Below are 18,524 nucleotides of genomic sequence, written 5' to 3'. Positions count from 1 at the left end.
CTGAATGAATAAACAAATTGTGATATCTTCACAAAATGGAATATTATTCAGCTACAAAAAGAAGGAATGCGGATACATGCTACAATATAAATAAATCTTAAAAACATTGTATGTTTAATGTTTTCTTCTTTTTTTTTTTTTTTTTTGAGACACAGTCTCACTCTGTTCACAAGGCTGGAGTGCAGTGGCACTCTGGAGGCTACCCTCAGGGTTAATAAACTTTTTTTGTTTTGTTTTGTTTTAGAACAATGGTCCATGGGTATGAGTGTAGTGGCACATGCCTTTAATCTCAGTGCTTTGTTAGGCCAAGACAGAAAAGTCACTTTAGCCCAAGAGTTTGAGGTTGCAGACAGCCATGATCACACCACTTCATTCCAGCCTGGGCCACAGAGCCAGAGCTTGTCTTAAAAATCATAGATGACACAAACAAATGAAAACACACCCCATGATCATGAATGGGTAAGACACTGTGACAATGACTATACTGCCCAAAGCAATCTACAGATTTAATGCAATTTCCGTCAAAACACCATCATCATTCTTCACAGAACTAGAGAAAACAATCCTGAAATTCACATGAAACCAAAAAAGACCCCACAGAGCCAAAGCAATACTAAGAAAAAAGAACAAACCTTAAAAAATCACATTCCCCAACTTCAAATTATACTACAAGGCTATAGTTACCAAAACAGCAGGTACTGGTATAAAAATAGGCATGTAGACCAATGGAACAGAATAGAGAGCCCAGAAATAAAGCCAAATACTTACAGCCAATGGATCTTCAACAAAGCAAACAAAAACATGAAGTGGGTGTGTTAGTCCATTTTCTCACTGCTATAAACAAATACCTGAAAATTGGTAATTTATTTAAAAAGTAGGTTTAATTGGCTCACAATTTCACAGGCTGTATATGAAGTATGGTTGTGGAGGCCTCAGGAAATTTACAATTATGGCAGAAGGCAAAGGAGAGGCTGGCACCTCTTACACTGTGGGAGAAAGAGAGAGCAAAGGGCAAGGGGCTATACACTTTTAAACAACCAGATCTTTGGAGATTCACTTATGTCATGAGAACATCAAGGGGGAAATCTGCCCAACATGATCCAATTATCTCCCCACAAGCCCTTCCTCCAACATTGGGGATTACAACTTAATGTGAGATTTGAACAGGGAAGCAGACCCAGACCACATCATTTTACCCCTGGTCCTTCCCAAATCTCACATCTTTTTCACATTGCAAAATATAATTATGCCTTCCCAGCAGTCCCCCAAAATCTTAACTCATTTCAGCATTAACTCAAAAGCCCAAAGTCCCAAGTCTCATCTGAGACAAGGCAAATCCCTTCAACCTATGAGCCTGTAAAATCAAAAACAAGTTAATTACTTCCAGGATACAATGGGGGTATAAGCAATAGGTAAATACTCCCTTTCCAGAGTGAAAAATCTGCCAAAACAAAAGGACTACAGGCCCCTGCAAATCTGAAACCCAGCAGGGAAGTCATTAAATCTTAAAGATCCAAAATAATCTTATTAGAATCCATGTCTCATATGCAGGCAAAACTGATGCAAGAGGCAGCCTCCCAAGGCCTTGGGCAGCTCTGCCCATGTGGCTCTGCAGGGTACAGACCCCGTGGCTGCTTTCGCAGGCTAGCTTTGAGTGTCTGCAGCTTTTCTAAGCATATGGTTGTCAGTGGATCTACTTTCTGAGGTCTGGAGGATGGTGGCCCACTTGTCACAGATCCACTAGGCAGTGCCCCAGTGGAGACTCTGGGTGGGGGCTGCAACCCCACATTTCCCTATGCACTTCCCTGGTAGAGGTTCCCCATGAAGGCTCTGCCCCTGCAGCAGATCTGTTCCTGGACATCCAGGAGTTTCCACACATCCTCTGAAATCCAGGCAGAGGCTTCCGAGCCTCAACTTTTGCCCTCTGTGCACCCACAGGCTTAAAATCACATAGAAGTTGTCAATGCTCATGGCTTACACCCTCTGGAGTAGCGGCCTGAGACATATTTGGGGCCCTTTTAGCCACTGCTGGAGCTGGAGCAGCTTGGGATGCCTCGTTGTCTTGGTTCCTCTTTACTTGTACAAATGTTTGCAGTAAACTTGAATTCCTCTCCAAAAAACCAGTTTTTCTTTTCTACCACATGATCAGGCTACAAATTTTCCAAACTTTTATGCTCTGCTTCCCTTTTAAATATAAGTTCCATTATCAGATCGTCTCTTTGCTCATGCATATGACCATATACTGTTAGAAGCTTCCAGGCTACCCTTGAATGCTTTGCTGCTTAGAAATGTCTTCTACCAGGTGCCCTAAATCACCTCTCTCAAGTTTGAAGTTCCACAGATCCCTAGAGCATGGGGGAAATGCCACCTATATAATTATTAGCTTTTCATTCACAATCATTCAACAAGTCTCTAGGAAGTTCAAAACTTTCCCTTATCTCCCTGTCTTTTTCTAGCCCTCCAAACTATTCCAACCTCTGCCCATTACTGAGTTCCAAAGTTGCTTCCACATTTTCAGTTATCTTCATAGAAACCCCCCTCTTGTGGCGCTAATTTTTGGTATTAGTCCATTCTCACACTGCTATAAATAAATACCTGAAACTAGGTTGTTTATAAAGAAAAGAGGTTTAATTGGTTCATGATTCCACGGGTTGTACAGGAAGTGTGGCTGGAGAAGCCGGAGGAAACTTACAAGCACGGTGGAAAGTGAAGGAGAAGCTGGCACATCTTACATGGCTGGAGTAGGAGGAAGAGAGAGTGAAGTAGGGGGTGCTACACTTTTAAACAACCAGATCTCATGAGGACTGACTCACTACCATAAGAAATACACGGGAAAAATCCACCCTCATGTTCAAATTAACTCCCACCAGGTCCCTCTTCTAACATTAGGGATTACAATTTGATGTGAGATTTGGGAGGGAACACAGACCTAAAGCATATCAGTGGGGGAAGAAAACCATACTCAGTAAATGGTGCTGGGAACACTGACAAGTCACATGTAGAAGAATGACACTGGATTCTCATCTCTCATCTTATACAAAAATCAACTCAAGGTAGATCAAAGACTTAAATCTAAGACATGAAGACATTAGAATTCAAGAAGATAACATTGAAAAAACTCTTCTAGACATTGGCTTAGGTAAAGAATTCACATTTACGAACCCAAAAGCAAATGCAACAAAAATAAATAAATGAGATCTATTTAAATAAACTAAATATCTTCTGTACAACAAAAGAAATAATCAGCAGAGTAAACAGACCACTCACAGAGTGGGAAACAAAATATTCACAAACTATGCATCTGACAAAAGACTAAGATCCAAAATCCACAAAGAATTCGAAAAAATCAACAACAACAAAAAAATCACATCAAAAAGCGGGCTAAGGACATGAATAGACAATTCTCAAAAGAAGATATACAAATGGCTAACAAACACATGAAAACTTGCTCAGCATTACTAATTATTAGGGAAATGCAAATCAAAACAACAATGCAATACCACCTCACTCTTGCAAGAATGGCCATAATTAAAAATAATAAATAAAAAAAGATTTCGGCGTGGAGGAGGTGATCAGGAAATACTTCTATGCTGCTGTTGGGAATGTAAACTAGTATGGCTGCTATGGAAAACAGCGTGGAGATTTTTAAAAGAACTAAAAGTAGAACTACAATTTGATCCAGCAATTCCACTACTGGGTATCTACCCAGAGGACAAGAAGTTAATATTCAAAAAGAATACTTGTACATGCATGTTTCTAGTGGCACAATTCACAATAGCAAAATAGTGGAGCCAACACAAATGTCTATCAATCAATGAATGGATTTTTAAAAAGTTTATATATATATATATATATATACACACACACACACACACATTCCATTGTATATATACACATACACACACACACACACATATATATACAATGGAATACTGTGCAACCACAAAAAGAAATGGATTATCAGCATTTCCAGTAACCTGGATGAGATTGGAGACTATTATTTTAAGTGAAGTAACTCAGGAATGGAAAACAAATATCATATGTTCTCAATGATATGTGGGAGCTAACCTATGAGGACACAAAGGCATAAAAATAATATGATGGGCTTTGGGGACTTGGGGGGAAGTGTGAGAGGGGGATGAGGGATAAAATACTACAAATATGATGCAGTATATACTGCTTGGGTGATGGGTGCACCAAAATGTCACAAATCACCAATAAAGAAATTACTTATGTAACCAAATACAATCTGTATCACAATAACATGGGAAAAAATAAACTAAACTAATGAGTTTTAAAAAGTAAAAATAAAATAAAATATCAGTACAAAGACAAAAATATATACAAACTGCCAATAAACATATGAAAAAAATGTTCAACATCACTAATCATCAGGGAAATGCAAAATAAAACCATAATACCAGAGACATGGAATCAACCTAAGTGCCATCAATTACAGATTGAATACAGAAAATGTGGTACATATACACCATGGAATACTATGCAGCCATAAAAAAGAACAAGGTCATGTCTTTTGAGGGAACATAGATGTAGCTAGAGGCCATTATCCTTAGCAAATTAATGCAGGACCAGAAGAAAAATACTTCATGTTCTCACTTATAAGTGGAAGCTAAACGATGAGAGCTCATAAACACAAAGAAGTAAATGACAAACACTGGGGCCTATTTGAGAGTGGAGGGTGAGAAGAGGGAGAAGAGCAGAAAAAATAACTACTTTTTGCTTTGCTCAGTACCTGGATGGTGAAATAATCTGTACAACGAACACCCATGACAAGGGGTTTACCTACACAACAAACCTGCACATGTACACTTGAACTTAAAAGAAAAGTTAAAGAATGGTAAAAATAAATAAATTGGGGAAAATTTTTTTAAATTTCCTTTTTATTCCATCTTCTTGGGCCCCTCACTTGCAAATAGAGGCCCACATACATGAATGTTTAGCACCATCACGGATAGCATCCCGGAGGAATCGCAACGCTGACAGAGTTAGACATCAAGGACATTATTATCACAGAGTATATTTATTCTTTGGGGGCTTCAGTTATAACTGGAAAGACCAAAAAACCTTTGAGATGAGGAGGCTTTAGAGTTCATTAAAGAGTTTCTGCTTTTTGAGCAATCCCAAATTTGCTGGGAGAAGACAATGAATTTTGATTGAGCAGGAGGAGGAAAGATGTTGAGTAGATTTTCAGAGGCAATTCAAAAATTATTAGTTGAACATTCACCCTGGACTCTATGTAATCTCTTTGTATCTGAGATGTCATTCCTGGCCACCATGAGCACAGAGTAGCAGCTGAATAAGGATGAATGTAACGAATGACCTTCAGGAAGTGCATTGAGCTGGTGAATATCATTCAAGAAAGGGTAGTCACTGTGTGTTTGCCTGGCAGGGCTGGCATGTAAAATTATCTCGGTTATTCAAATAAAATGACTGCTGGGCAAGCAGCAAGTCGATGTGAAATCCAAGTCATTTTCTGCTCATTAAGCCAGTGGTTTCAGGATAGTTTTCATCCACTCAGAGCACAAATTACATAATTCCCCCAAAAAATGAATTCTGTGGTGGTGATGGGGCCTATAATCCATTATCAAAATAGAGAAGTGATCAAGACTGTGAAATGGAAGGTGTAAGGAGGAGAGTGTACCTAATCAGAACCCAAGAGTTTCCACTGAGAGGGGAGGGAATTTCATTCCATACTGGAAAGAAACAGGAAGAGAGGCATGAAGAGTGTCATTCACTGTGCGTTAGCATCTCAAGGTATCTGGATGTTAGGTTAAAGGAAAGGTAAGGAGAGAGGCATACCCACGAGTGAGGTTGGAGTTGCAGAAACTGTTGCAATGAACATGGGGAGAGACGATGAGAATGATTAAAATGACACCTGAGATGGCCCTTGCAAACAAAGAGGCTATTTAGTGGGACTCTCTTCAATCTGCCTTCATTGATTTTTAAGTAATATGTTGTTTCTCTTCTCCTAAGTTGTTCTCCATACATGCTACGAAGCAGATAATCACAGCTCTTCTATTGGGGAAAGGTCTGTCATTCTGCCATTTTGGTAGGAACTCCAAGCAGCTGAGAATGGAGGGCGAGGACAAGTGCTACAGAGAAACATTCCTAGAGAAAATGAAAATAGCTGTCTGGTTGGTTTCACCAGTGATATGGATTAGTGAGTGCTGTCTATTTTATTTTGCCCCTCTAAAGTAGGTGTGTTCATTGCCTTTTTCCTGTCTCTTTTTGTCTTTTTGGTTTCATTTGTATAAAGCAGATGGTATGTCCCTTTGGTGCACACGTTGAGAGAGATTGCAAGTGATAATTTTTAGTCACCTGATAGACACCATATCCTGATTAGATAAGATACTGCACTTCACTCTGAGCCTGTTCCTGTTGTAGTATTGCCTTCAGAGATCCCTTACAGGGTTAGTGTTGTTGGTATGTGGGAAGTATATAAGCCAGTAATAACTGAATGGAACTAGTTGCCAAGGATGGCCCCTCATGACTACAGTCACAATAACCACAGCTTGTGGAGTCCTCTCCTTTTGATTAGGGCTGTCTATGTGACTCACCATGGTCAATGTAAAGTTATAGAAGTGACACTGTCTGCCATTCAAAGGTAGGTCTTATAATGCCATGTACTGTCTCCATGAGCCTTTTGAAAGGCTTTCTTTGCTGAAAGCCAATCACCATTCATTAAGTCCAAGAACCATGAGACTCTCCTGATTTGAACATATTCAAGGCATGAATGGAAAGGTGTGGTAGTGAAAGAGATAACCAGCCAGTTTCTAGGTGTTCACTCAGCCCTAGTGTTGACTTGGACATGAGTGAAGCATCCTCTGAAATCCCAGGCTAAAAGATTTCTCTAAAAACATGACTCCCATCACATGACCTACCACTCACATGAGTTCAATAAACCTGTAAAGCTGGGAGAGATCAAAATAAATGATTGATTTTAGTCAATATGTGTTGGGAGGTTTGTTATGCTACAATTTGTCACTGGAACAGCAGTAAAGCAGGGTCTGTTCACTGTGTCCATGTGCATGAACTGTGTCTATTCCAATAACAATCTACATGTTCGGCCGGGCGCGGTGGCTCAAGCCTGTAATCCCAGCACTTTGGGAGGCCGAGACGGGCAGATCACGAGGTCAGGAGATCGAGACCATCCTGGCTAATATGGTGAAACCCCGTCTCTACTAAAAATACAAAAAACTAGCCGGGCGAGGTGGTGGGCGCCTGTAGTCCCAGCTACTCGGGAGGCTGAGGCAGGAGAATGGCATAAACCCGGGAGGCGGAGCTTGCAGTGAGCTGAGATCCGGCCACTGCACTCCAGCCTGGGCGACAAAGCGAGACTCCGTCTCAAAAAAAAAAAAAAAACAATCTACATGTTCTCTGATCTACAACCATGACCATTTATTTCCAAAGAGAAACCCCTGGATTCTGCCACAAAAAATGGGAAAATCTTTGAATATTTGGAAATAAGAATAATTGGGATTCTTTAAGGAAAACACTGGGCTCCAGTATTTCCCTACTACTTAGATTGAAAACTTCACAATGTGCCTACACAATAAGCATCCTGAGAACAATGAAAAAAATTAAGGAATTCCATATGATTTTCCTCAAGTTACAGCTTCTGCCCGAAGCCACTAGGTACACCTATGTGGCTGTAAGCAGCTACCTAACATTTCAGTGCGGTGAGTCATCTGACATTGGGTAAGGATTTTGGTTCAGACTGTCTGACGTCAACTACATACTATAGAAGGATGTTGTTTCTAATGTCTTCTCAGACATTCCAGGGACCTTGTCATTCACTCCCTTTGTCACAGGAAGGTTTATCCCCTTTGATTTCCTGATGCCTCCCATAGAATGCCCTGGCCCCTCTTGGGGATGACCACTTCCTCTTTTCCCCTCTTAAAGCAAGAACCAACGATGTGGGGTTTGGTGCTGTTTTAATGATCCAGTGTAGGGGAAAGGGTGAGGAGGGATTATTCTGTTAGCAGGCTCTGGGAATCCCATGGTCAGGTAGAAAGTGGGATTCCTTAACAATGAGGAGTCTGATCATCTCCCTCAATCGCTGATAAGCACTCTGGTCAGGGAGATATCTCTCAACACTTGCAGCATCTTCACAGATGCTGGCGGGAATCGATGGGCAAAGTTGTAAATGCGTTGGCCATTTACCATTACCTACAAGAGGAAAAATGCATCAGAAAGACAGTAGGCACCAAACAGGTTTTCAGCCCTTTCTCCTCTCTGACCTAGTACAAATAACCTTCCCCACGAAAACTCCTAGTTACACAAAAGTGAACCTAGTAGACACATTTTTGTTTACAGGCTACATTTTGTGCCTATTTGAGACAGGTACTCATTTTATTTCTAATGTTTTCTCTCATTCCCCTAGTGAAGTTATACACCATGTCACACAGACCCTGTTTACTCAGCCTCCCTTCCAACCTGGAAGATCCCCATCACCAGGGACTGTGTCTCAGGAACTTGAGACCCTGCATCTCACACAGGACCTGCCACAGGGCTACTGCTAGACCATGTTCATTGAGTGCATACTTTTCAGTTCCATGAACTGTGACTGCCTTTTACTACTGATGGCACAGTTCCTCTTTGGAGTAGCCTACATCTGAGATGGTAGTGGCAAAGAATGAAACCCAGGATTCTTAGAGAGTTAAGGGAGGACAGGTCTTGTAAAACATAGGATATTATCTTCAACAACTTTTAAGCATAGAAAAAGAGCCCTCACTTGACTCTGAATAAGATGTGAATCTTTTGGCCTATTCATTAGAGAAAACCAAAAAGTATGGATATATTCCTTATATTGAGGCTATAGAGAAAGTCACCTTCTTAATGCAAATTTTTCTAATTTAAAATTTACATATTTTTGAGCTGGTTTTTTCATTTTTTTCTAATTATCTTCCAGTATAAGTATTGGGAAATTAGTAATGACAAGAGGATTGACTATAAAACTTAATACAGCATCATATATGAGAGCAAAATACTGGAAAAAACTTTAATGCCCAAACAAGGGTCAAGTTCAATAATTTTGGGTAAACTTTTTAATGGAATATTATGCAATCATTAAAAACTGAAGTGGCACCATGGACTGATAGTGCCTTGAAGATATATTCTTTGTCAACAAATCAACTTAATTCCTGAAGTGTAATGTGTAGAGCAACTTATACCGGGATTTGCTTAAAAACAAATGAAATCATAGACATATCTATATCCGTCCATAGGCAAAGGTTTCCTCTGAAAGGCTGAGCACAGTGGCTTATGCCAGTAATCCCAGTATTTTGGGAGGCCAGGGTGAGCAAATCACGCAAGGTCGGGAGTTCAAGACAAGCCTGGCCAACATGGTGAAACTCCGCTTCTACTAAAAATACAAAAGTTAGCCAGGTGTGATGGCATGCACCTGTAATTCCAGCTATTGGGAGGCTAAAGCAAGAGAATCGCTTGAATCTGGGTGGTGGAGTTTGCAATGAGCTGTGATCACACCACTGCACTCCAACCTGGATGACAAAGTGAGACTGTCTCAAAAAAATTAAAAAAAAAAAATTCTTTCTGAAGAAGAGCGGAACTCTAGTAATGCTGTTCTTATGAGTAGAATTGGGACCCAAAAGTTAGACAAGGACACAATTTTTGAATGATTAAAATCACCTTTTTCTTAAGTATACTGTATACATTCAGCTAAATGAAAATTTAAAGAATGGCAGAAGTAGAAATGAGCACTATGGGAAAAGACAGATTCTCCACTTTGGGGGAAATGGCAGGTGAGCCGACCTTGATGTTGGTCAGATTTTGGAAAGAGCAGAGGATGGCAGTGCAAGCAGAGGGTGCTCTGTGATGAAAATCTGAAACAGGAGTAGTTATGGAAGATGGGCCCCGAGGGACTGGTGGCACCAGGTCAATGAAAGCTGCCTCCTCTAGGAGCCCACAGAGCTCCAGTGCTGGAAGCTCCTGAGGTACTCACCTTGTATTCTTTGTGACGCACATAGATGCACAGCTCAAATGGTTTGCCATCTTCAAAGGGCAAATAGTAGCATTTCTCCTCGTACCTCCATATGCCAAACACACGACTGTTCATGATTGCAGGATGACCAAAGTGCAGTCGGAATTGGAAAGCAATATCTGAGTCCTCATCCGTCCCAGTGTAGAAATTCACCTCCAGCTGTGGGTCCTTGCTGAGGTCAAAGCACACAGCACGTTGGGCAGGTTCCTTCATAGTGCAGACACACACTCAACACACACACAAATCCCTGCAGTCCTGGTCCCTGTGGGGATGCTTCAGCTCCTCGTGCTCCCAGGCAGAGAGATGCTGTGCTCCTCATCCCCAGACAAAAACTGAGCACCAGTCAGGGACCTGGGCCTATGATCTGTTCATTTCCTGGAAATTCTATGCCCTTTAATAAAGAGCCACAGCCCCAACTCACTGAGTGTCCTCCTCCCCTGGTCCCCATGGCTGGCCCACATGCAGTTGCTGCAGGTCTCATGCCTGGTGCTGGAGGGTCTCCAGGGCGTGCACTTGCGTGAGGTCTTCATTATGCCAACTAGACATTTCCACATCACTCACACATAAGGTCACACCCTTAGCAAATATTCACCCTTCTCTCCTCCACCCCCTCCATTGGACCATGGAATACTCACACAAAAGTGAGGATCGGTGTCCCTGTGATTATCACGCAGGAACCAACAGACAAGGAAACAGGCAGTGTGTATGGTACCTGCCAGGGTATTGAGAGTGATTGAGAGGTAAAGGGTCAGCCTCCCCTATTGTAAAAGATTCCCATGGTGCAGGAGGTTAGAGATCACAGGGCAGACGCTGAGGCCTCTCCCCTTTCACCCTACCACAGTCAGGGCCCCATATTCCTGAAGATATGGTGGACCCATAGGTAGGAGCAATTGTTCAAGAGCCAGGCATCCTGGATTCCAGTCCTCATTCTGACGCTTACTAGCAGTGCAATCTTAGATCTATTACTTAACCCTCCCTGCCTCGGTTTCCCCAGAACAAGGATTGTCAGAAATTCCTACTTTGTAGGGTGTTCTCAGTAACAGAGGAGTTAATATATGTAAAACTTCTACTCTAATCCCTGGCATGTGTAGGGTCTGTTAGGGGTGACCTAACAGAACAGGGGAGTCTTCCTGAGACATTGACCTGCCTTATTTTCAACTCTGAAAATGAAAACAAGACTTGAGGGTGACAGAATTTAGAAATTCAGTCCAGTGGCCGGGCGCGGTGGCTCAAGCCTGTAATCCCAGCACTCTGGGAGGCCGAGGCGGGTGGATCACGAGGTCAGGAGATCGAGACTATCCTGGCTAACATGGTGAAACCCCGTCTCTACTAAAAATACAAAAAAAAAAAACTAGCCGGGCGTGGTGGCGGGCGCCTGTAGTCTCAGCTACTTGGGAGGCTGAGGCGGGAGAATGGCGTGAACCCGGGAGGCGGAGCTTGCAGTGAGCCGAGATCACGCCACTGCACTCCAGCCTGGGAGACACAGCGAGACTCTGTCTCAAAAAAAAAAAAAAAAAAAAAAAAGAAATTCAGTCCAGTGAGAAACAACACTTGTTGAAAAAGAGAGAAAGAGAAATGATGAAAGAACAGGAAACCCCTGTGTGTGGGAGGCACATGCATCACAATCATCAAGGGCAATGGACGTCCTTCCCAGAAGGGGACACATTGCTGACAGCGCAGCCTCAGTACTTGCACATATGAAGCCTGTGGGTCAGGGACATAACTAGAGGGAACGATTGATTTCTACGACTACTACAAGTGGTTGATGATTTTTCCATATTTTTGAGATAGGGTCTTGCTTTGTCACCCAGGCTGACATGCAGTGGTGCAATCACAGCTCACTGAAACGTCGAACTCCTGGGCTGCAGTGATCCTCACACATCTGCCCCTCTTGTGTAGCTGGGGCGAAAGGTGCCTGCCACTCTGCCAGTCTGATATTTAAAGGTTTTCAAAGAAAGGGTCTCACTATGATGCCCAGACTGGTCTCAAACTTCTGGCCTCAAGTTACCCTCCCATCTTTGCCTCCCAAATTGGTGGGGTGATGGCCATGAGCCAGTGAACCCAGCTGCTTTGTTGAGTAACATTCACAGTAAACTCTGTCTGAATTCAAACAGAGCTTTTTCTTTCATGAGTGGAGGAACAAGTTTAGTTTCAGTTCAGACAGAGCTTACCGTGAATATTTCGCATGGTTCAGTCACTGAAACCATGGCCTCTAATATTCTTCCCTGGCAAATCAGTGTCTGAACACTCTCCTGTTCCACAATGGGAAGAACAGGCTGAGCTGGGGCAAGGAAGCTAAGCTTGGGAAGCCAAAGCCAGTGGTCACTCTGTGCAGTCCCCACCTGAGGAACCATCACCCCCATAGTCTGCATTGCTCTTCCCTACTCTTACTGGGAAGACATCTACTGATGCTACATTTCGCTCTCATAAGTGACCTGAAACTAGTCCTTGGTAACTCACAATCCCCAAGATCCCTACCAGTTAAGCCATCTGGGATCCACATTGCCACACATGAAAAGACACACAGCTGCTTCACATACCTGCTCACTGTGCACATAAAGATGACCATGCACTGGTCTGGCTGTGAGCAAACATACACTCACATCACAGACAGGAAGACAAAGCACACTCAACCACTTACACTCACTCACACACCCGCCCGTCCTGGTGGGACATCTGCCTCCCACCTAAAGTCACTTAATCTCAGCAGAGTTCACTCTCATCAGATACCACCACACACTCACAGAGGGTTACACTGGTCCAGGATCCCCACCTCACACCCCACAGTCATCTCAGATACCACAGCCTCAGGGTTTCTCTTCCACACAACCACACCTCTCAGGAAAGCATTCGCAGTAGGAGTGCTCATATTTTCATCTCAGAAAATCTCCCCTGTTTCTTTCTTGGTTTATGTGACTTGAGATGGTTAAAGTCTGTGCCTTTTCAACTCACGGGTAGTGATGACATTGTTCTCTCCTTCTGGGTGACTCTTCGGAATTGTGTCCAGTCTTCTGTGTGAATCTCTGAGTGGGATCATTTAAATGCTGCAACTCAGAGATGCCCTCTGGCTTCATGCCAGATTCCAAGCCCCTCCCAGCAAGCTTTCCGTGTAGCAGGAGAAAGACTCAGATGTCAGGAAGAAACTCTGTCACAACCATAGCTGTTTGCTGTAAGGCAGTGGAAATGACAGTAGTGGAGGTACCAGGCTGTGGATTGGGTTACCAGGGATAGGATGATGGAGTGAGGGGTAGTGATTGTAAAGCTTCTCTTTGTGCCTCTCAAGCATTTTCTCCGCTGTGCAGAATCTAGCCAGAAGGTGTACATTCTCTCAATTTGTACAATGACTAAAAGTAAATTGGGAATTTTAGAAAAAGACGTTAGACCTAGAAGGCAATTCTCTTTGCATTTAAAGGTTCTGGGAGAGCCTTTGAAGGTCTGATCCTCCTGACCTTGATCCTCAGGAGAGAAGTAGAGAAAGTTAATGCATGAACCTGCCTCACAGTAGGCCCCTTGGCTCTGCCATGTGAGGGTCACTCTCATCTGTCTGTCACATACCTGGACTCTAACTACATTCTCTGCTTTGTCTTGGAGTCCATGTAAAACAAAGTTTCAGAGATACTGTTTCTCCTGTAGATTCTGGGAGAAAGGTGAGATTGGTTTTTTTTCTTTTCTTTTTTTTTTTTTTTACTTTTATTATAGGGGTACATATGCAGATAAAGTCGTGTCATAAGGTTTGTGGTACATAAGATTTCTTCACCTGGGTACTAAGCATAGTACCCAATAGTTGTTTTTTCTGCTCCTATCCCACCTTTCACCCTCCACCGTAAAGTAGGCTTCTGTGTGTGTTGTTCCCCTATTGGTGTCCCTGAGTCTCATCATTTAGTTCACAATTGTAAGTGAGAACATGGAGTATTTGGCTTTCTGTTCCTGCATTAGTTTACTAAGATTCATGGCCTCCAGCTCCATCCATGTTCCTGCAAAAGACATGACCTCATTCTTTTTTAGGGCTTCATAGTATTCCATTGTGCATATGTATCACATTATCTGTATGTAATCTGTCCTTGATGGGCATTTGGGCTCATTCTGTGTCTTTGCTATTGTGCATAGTGTTGAAAAGAACATTCATGTTCACATGTCTTTAAGGCAGAATCAGTTATATTCTTCTGTGTATACAATAGTGTATACACCTATCCCAGTAATGGGATTGCATTTTTCTAACGTTCAGGGATGTTGAGCTTCTTTTCATTTGCTTGTTGGCCACCTGTATGTCTTGTTTTGAAAACTGTCTATTAATGTTCTTGGTCTACTTTTTTTGAGACAGGATTTCACTATGACACCCAGGCAGAAGTGCAGTGGTGAAATCTCGACTAACTGCAACCTCTGCCTGGGCTCAGGCAATCCTCCCAGCTCAGCTTTCTAAGTAGCTGAGATTACAGGTGCTCGAGACAAGACTTGGCTAATTTTTCTATTTTTCATAGAGATAGGGTTTTGCCATGTTGCCGAAGCTGGTCTTGAACTTCTGGACTCAAGCAGTCCTCAGCCTCCCAAAGTGCTGGAATTACAAGCAAGAGCCACTGCTCCCAGCCCTTTGCCCATTTTTTATGGGGTTGTTTGTTCTTTTCTTGTAAAGTTGTTAAAGTTCCTTATAGATGTTAGATATTAGACAATTTTCAGATACATAATTTGCAAATATTTTCTCCTTTTCTGTAGGTTGTCTGTTGGTTCTGTTGATAGGTTCTGTTGCTGTGCAGAATCTTTTTAGTTTAAATTGATCAATTTGTCCGTTTTTCCTTTTCTTGTGATTGCCTTTCGCATCTTTGTCATGAATCTTTTGCCTATTCCTACATTCAGAATGGTATTGCCTTAGATAGTCTTCCAGGATTTTTATAGTTTTGGGTTTCACATTTAAGTCTTTAACTCATCTTGAGTTAATTTTTCTATATAATCAAGAAAGTGGTTCAGGTTTGATCATCTGCACATGACTAGCTAATTATCCGAAAATTATTTCCTGAATAGGAATCTTTTTTCCATTGCTTGTTTGATCAACGTTGTCGAAAACCAGATGGCTGTAGGTGTGGGACCTTACTTCTTGTCTCTCTGTTCTGTTCCATTGGTCTATGTGTCTGTTTTTGTGCAAGTACTATGCTGTTAGGTTACTTCAAGCTATAGTACAGCTTGAAGTTGGGTAATGTGATGCTTCCAGCTTTGTTCTTTTTACTTTGAATTGTCTGGGTTATTCAGCTTACTCTTGGTTCCATATGGATTTTAAAATAGATTTTTCTAATTCTGTGAAGAATGTTATTGATAGTGCAATAGGAATACCGTTGAATCTGTACATTTCTTTGGGCAGTGTGGCTGTTTTAATGATCATTATTCTTGCCATCCATGAGCATGGAATGTTTTTCCATTTGTTTGGGTCATCTCTACTTCTTTAAGCAGTGTTTTGTAATTCTCCTTGTACCATCTTACACCTCCTGGTTAGCTGTATTCCTAGGTATTGTATTCTTTTCATGGCAATTGTGAATGGAATTGCATTCCTGATTCGGCCCTATGGTTCGCTGTCATTGGCATATAGGACTTCTAGTGATTTTTGCATATTGATTTTGTATCCTGAAGCTTTGCGAAAGTTGTTTACCAGCTTAATGATAGTTTGGGTGGGAACTGTGAGGTTTTCTAGATATAGAATCATGTCTGTAAACATGTTGTTTAACTTCGTTCTGTATTTGGATGCCATTTGTTGCTTTCTCTTGCTGAACGCTCCGGCTGGTACTTCAAATACTATGCTGAATAAAAGTGGTGATAGAGAGCATTGCAGAAATTGTGGTTTGAAAATTCAGATTCAATTCTTGCTCCATATATCATGCATATTTCGAGCTGCAATTTGTCAACTACAAAACAAAACAAAAAAATTATCTCCTAATTCTGTTTTATTGGCCGCTCACTTGCAAATACAGGCCTAGAAGCACCAGTGTTCAGCACCACGGACAGCACCACAGAGGAAACAGTTTTGATGGACTTTGGCATCAAGGACATTTTCAAAGAGTAGATTTATTCTTTGGGGACTTTCAGCAAAAACTGAAAAAGCCCCACAGACCATTCAGAAGGCAACGCTTTAGAGTCCAGAATAACCTTCTATGTTTTGAGTAATACTATATTTAGTGGGAATGCTATATTTAGTGAATTTAGGTTGAGGAGCATGAAAAAGATGTTGAGCGGGTCCCCAGAGGCAAATTAAAGTTCGTTTGTTGGACATCGCTTCCTGGTCTCTATATCTTCTCTTTTTATCTGAGACGTCACTCCTGGCCACCATAAGCACAGGATAGTAGGTAGTATAAAGATGAGTATAACAAATGGACTATGTGAACTGAACTGAGCTGGTGAATATCAGTTAAGAAAAGTCAGTCACTGTGTGTTTGTCTAGCAGGGGCAGCATGTAGGACCCTGTAGGTTATTCAAATACAATGGGCATCATCCAGGGATATGTAGATATGAAATCAAACTCATGTTATTCTAAGAAAGACATGGGTTCCAAGATAGTCTTTACCCACTTTGAGCAAGAATTGCCTAATTCCCCCAAAAACTGAATTCCATGCAGATGAGAGGGCCTATGATCCATCAACAAAACAGAGAAGTGACCAAAACTGTGAGAGGGATGATATATGGAGGTCAGTGTACCTAATAAGAAGCTGAGATTTTCCAGTGAGAGGGCAGGAAATTTCAGTTTACACTTTAAAGAACCAAAGAAGTGAGGCATGAATGTGTTATTTACTGTTCATTGACACCTCAAGGTAACTGGATGTTAAGTTAAAGGAGGGCAAAAAGAGAGGCACACCCATGAGTAAGGTTGCTGTTGAACAAGCTGTGACAATGAACATGGGAAGAAAGGATGAGGATGACCAAAATGATGCCTGAGATGGGCCCTGCAGAAAAAGAGGCTATTTGATGAGACCCTCTTCAATCTGCATTGTTTGGCTTTTAGGTAATATACTGTTTATCTTCTCCTAAGTGGTCCTCTATCTGTGCTATGATCTAAATGATCACAGCTCTTGTAGAAAGAAAAGGGCTGTCACTATGCAATCTTGTTAGGAGCTTCAAGAAGCTGACAATAGATGGTGGAGCCAATTGTTGCAGAGAAACATTTTCAGAGAAGATGAAAATAGGGTCCAATAATGTGGACCAGTGACTGCTGCCTATTTTCTTTTTTGTTCTTGTTTGTTTTTATTTGTCTCTTTGTTTTAATTTTTATTTATGTTCAATGAGCTAGCACAGTTTCATTCATTGGGTGCATGTTTTGCTTATCAATTTAAAGAAGATCACTTAGTCCAACTTAATGAAACCTATATCCTTCAAGTACTTATAAAAACACAAGCAGCAGATATCAAGACAGTATATCAACAGAAGGCCATGCTTGTTTGAGCAGATGTAACAAGAGTGAGAACCCTGGCTGAATTTTCGTGGGTGGTTCCAGTAAAGCTGTTGGTGACCCATCTTGCTTTCAGAGTGCTGTTTATTATCTTTTCCTTTTCTAAAATAAGCGTGTTCACTGCATTTTCCTATATCTGTTTCAGTCTAATATTTTGATTTCTATAGGGCAGATAATGTATTCTTTTAGTGCATATGTTGAGAGAAAGTACACCTGATAATTTGTAGTCACCTCATGGACAGCAGATCCTAATCAGATGATAAGATGCTGAACTTCAATCTGAGCCTGTTTCTGTAGTTCTGTTGTGTTCAGTGGTTCCTTACAGGATTAGTGGTTTTGGAATGTGGGAAACATGTAAGCCATTGAGGACTGGGTGATAATAGTTGCCAAGGATGCTCCCTCATGACCACATGTCAAAATAACCACAGCTTGTGGAATCACTTACCTTTGATGTGGGCTGTCTGTATAGCTCACTGTGTTCAATACAATGTCACAGTACTGACACTGTCTGCCTTTGTAAGCTAGGTCCTATGATGCCTTGTACCTTCTTCCTGAGCTTTTGGAAGGCTTTCTTTAGTGGAAGCCAATCATCATTCATTCAGTCCAAGAACCACGAGACTCTCATGATTTGAGGGAATTCAAGGCATGGATTGGGAGGTGAGGTAGGAAAGGAAATAACCAGTCAGCCCCCAGGTGTTCACCCAGCCCCAGTGTTGAGTCAGACATGAATGAAGCATCCTCTGGAATTCCAGCCTAAAAGATTCTTCAGAAAACGAGACTCTCACCACATAATCTACCACCCACATGAGTCCAGTTAACTGAGAAAGATCAGAATAAATGATTGTTCTAAGTCAATATGTGTTGGGAGGTTTGCTGTGCTGCAATGCCTAGTGAAACAGCAGCAAAGCAAGGTCTGCTTACTGTGTCCATGTGTATGAATTGTGTCCATCCAAACAATAAACTACATATTTTCTGGTCTAAACCCATGACTATTTGTTTCCAAATAGAAATTCCAGGATTCTGCCACAAACATCAGAAAAATCTCGCAGTTGTTTTTAAATATCAAAAATTAGAGTTCTT

General features: G+C 41.6%; 2 protein-coding genes and 1 long non-coding RNA gene across 3 annotated transcripts in view; all 3 read right to left on the bottom strand.

The window, feature by feature from the left end:
- The window catches only part of LOC112429124 (uncharacterized), a 139,178-nt gene that overhangs the window by 17,714 nt on the left and 102,940 nt on the right, over positions 1-18,524 (bottom strand). The gene's annotated exons all lie outside the window — the stretch shown is intronic.
- Positions 114-18,014, bottom strand: LOC105495357 (placental protein 13-like). The gene is made up of 5 exons (XM_011764794.2): positions 17,890-18,014; positions 12,974-15,909; positions 10,657-10,733; positions 9,983-10,193; positions 114-8,190 (listed from the first exon to the last, which is right to left on the bottom strand). Exons 2-5 carry the CDS (start codon positions 12,986-12,988, stop codon positions 8,074-8,076), a joined length of 420 nt encoding a protein of 139 aa, XP_011763096.1. The 5' UTR covers positions 12,989-15,909; positions 17,890-18,014; the 3' UTR covers positions 114-8,073.
- LOC139355290 (small ribosomal subunit protein uS14-like) lies at positions 15,929-17,893 on the bottom strand. Its single transcript, XM_024797122.2, has one exon. The coding sequence runs from the start codon at positions 17,507-17,509 to the stop codon at positions 17,339-17,341; it is 171 nt and encodes a 56-aa protein (XP_024652890.1). The 5' UTR covers positions 17,510-17,893; the 3' UTR covers positions 15,929-17,338.

Source organism: Macaca nemestrina, chromosome 20 (genome assembly GCF_043159975.1).
Source record: "Macaca nemestrina isolate mMacNem1 chromosome 20, mMacNem.hap1, whole genome shotgun sequence".
NCBI classification, from domain to species: Eukaryota; Metazoa; Chordata; class Mammalia; order Primates; family Cercopithecidae; genus Macaca; species Macaca nemestrina.
Note: the sequence above shows the minus strand (reverse complement) of the source record. Positions and strands in the feature narration are given on the sequence as shown.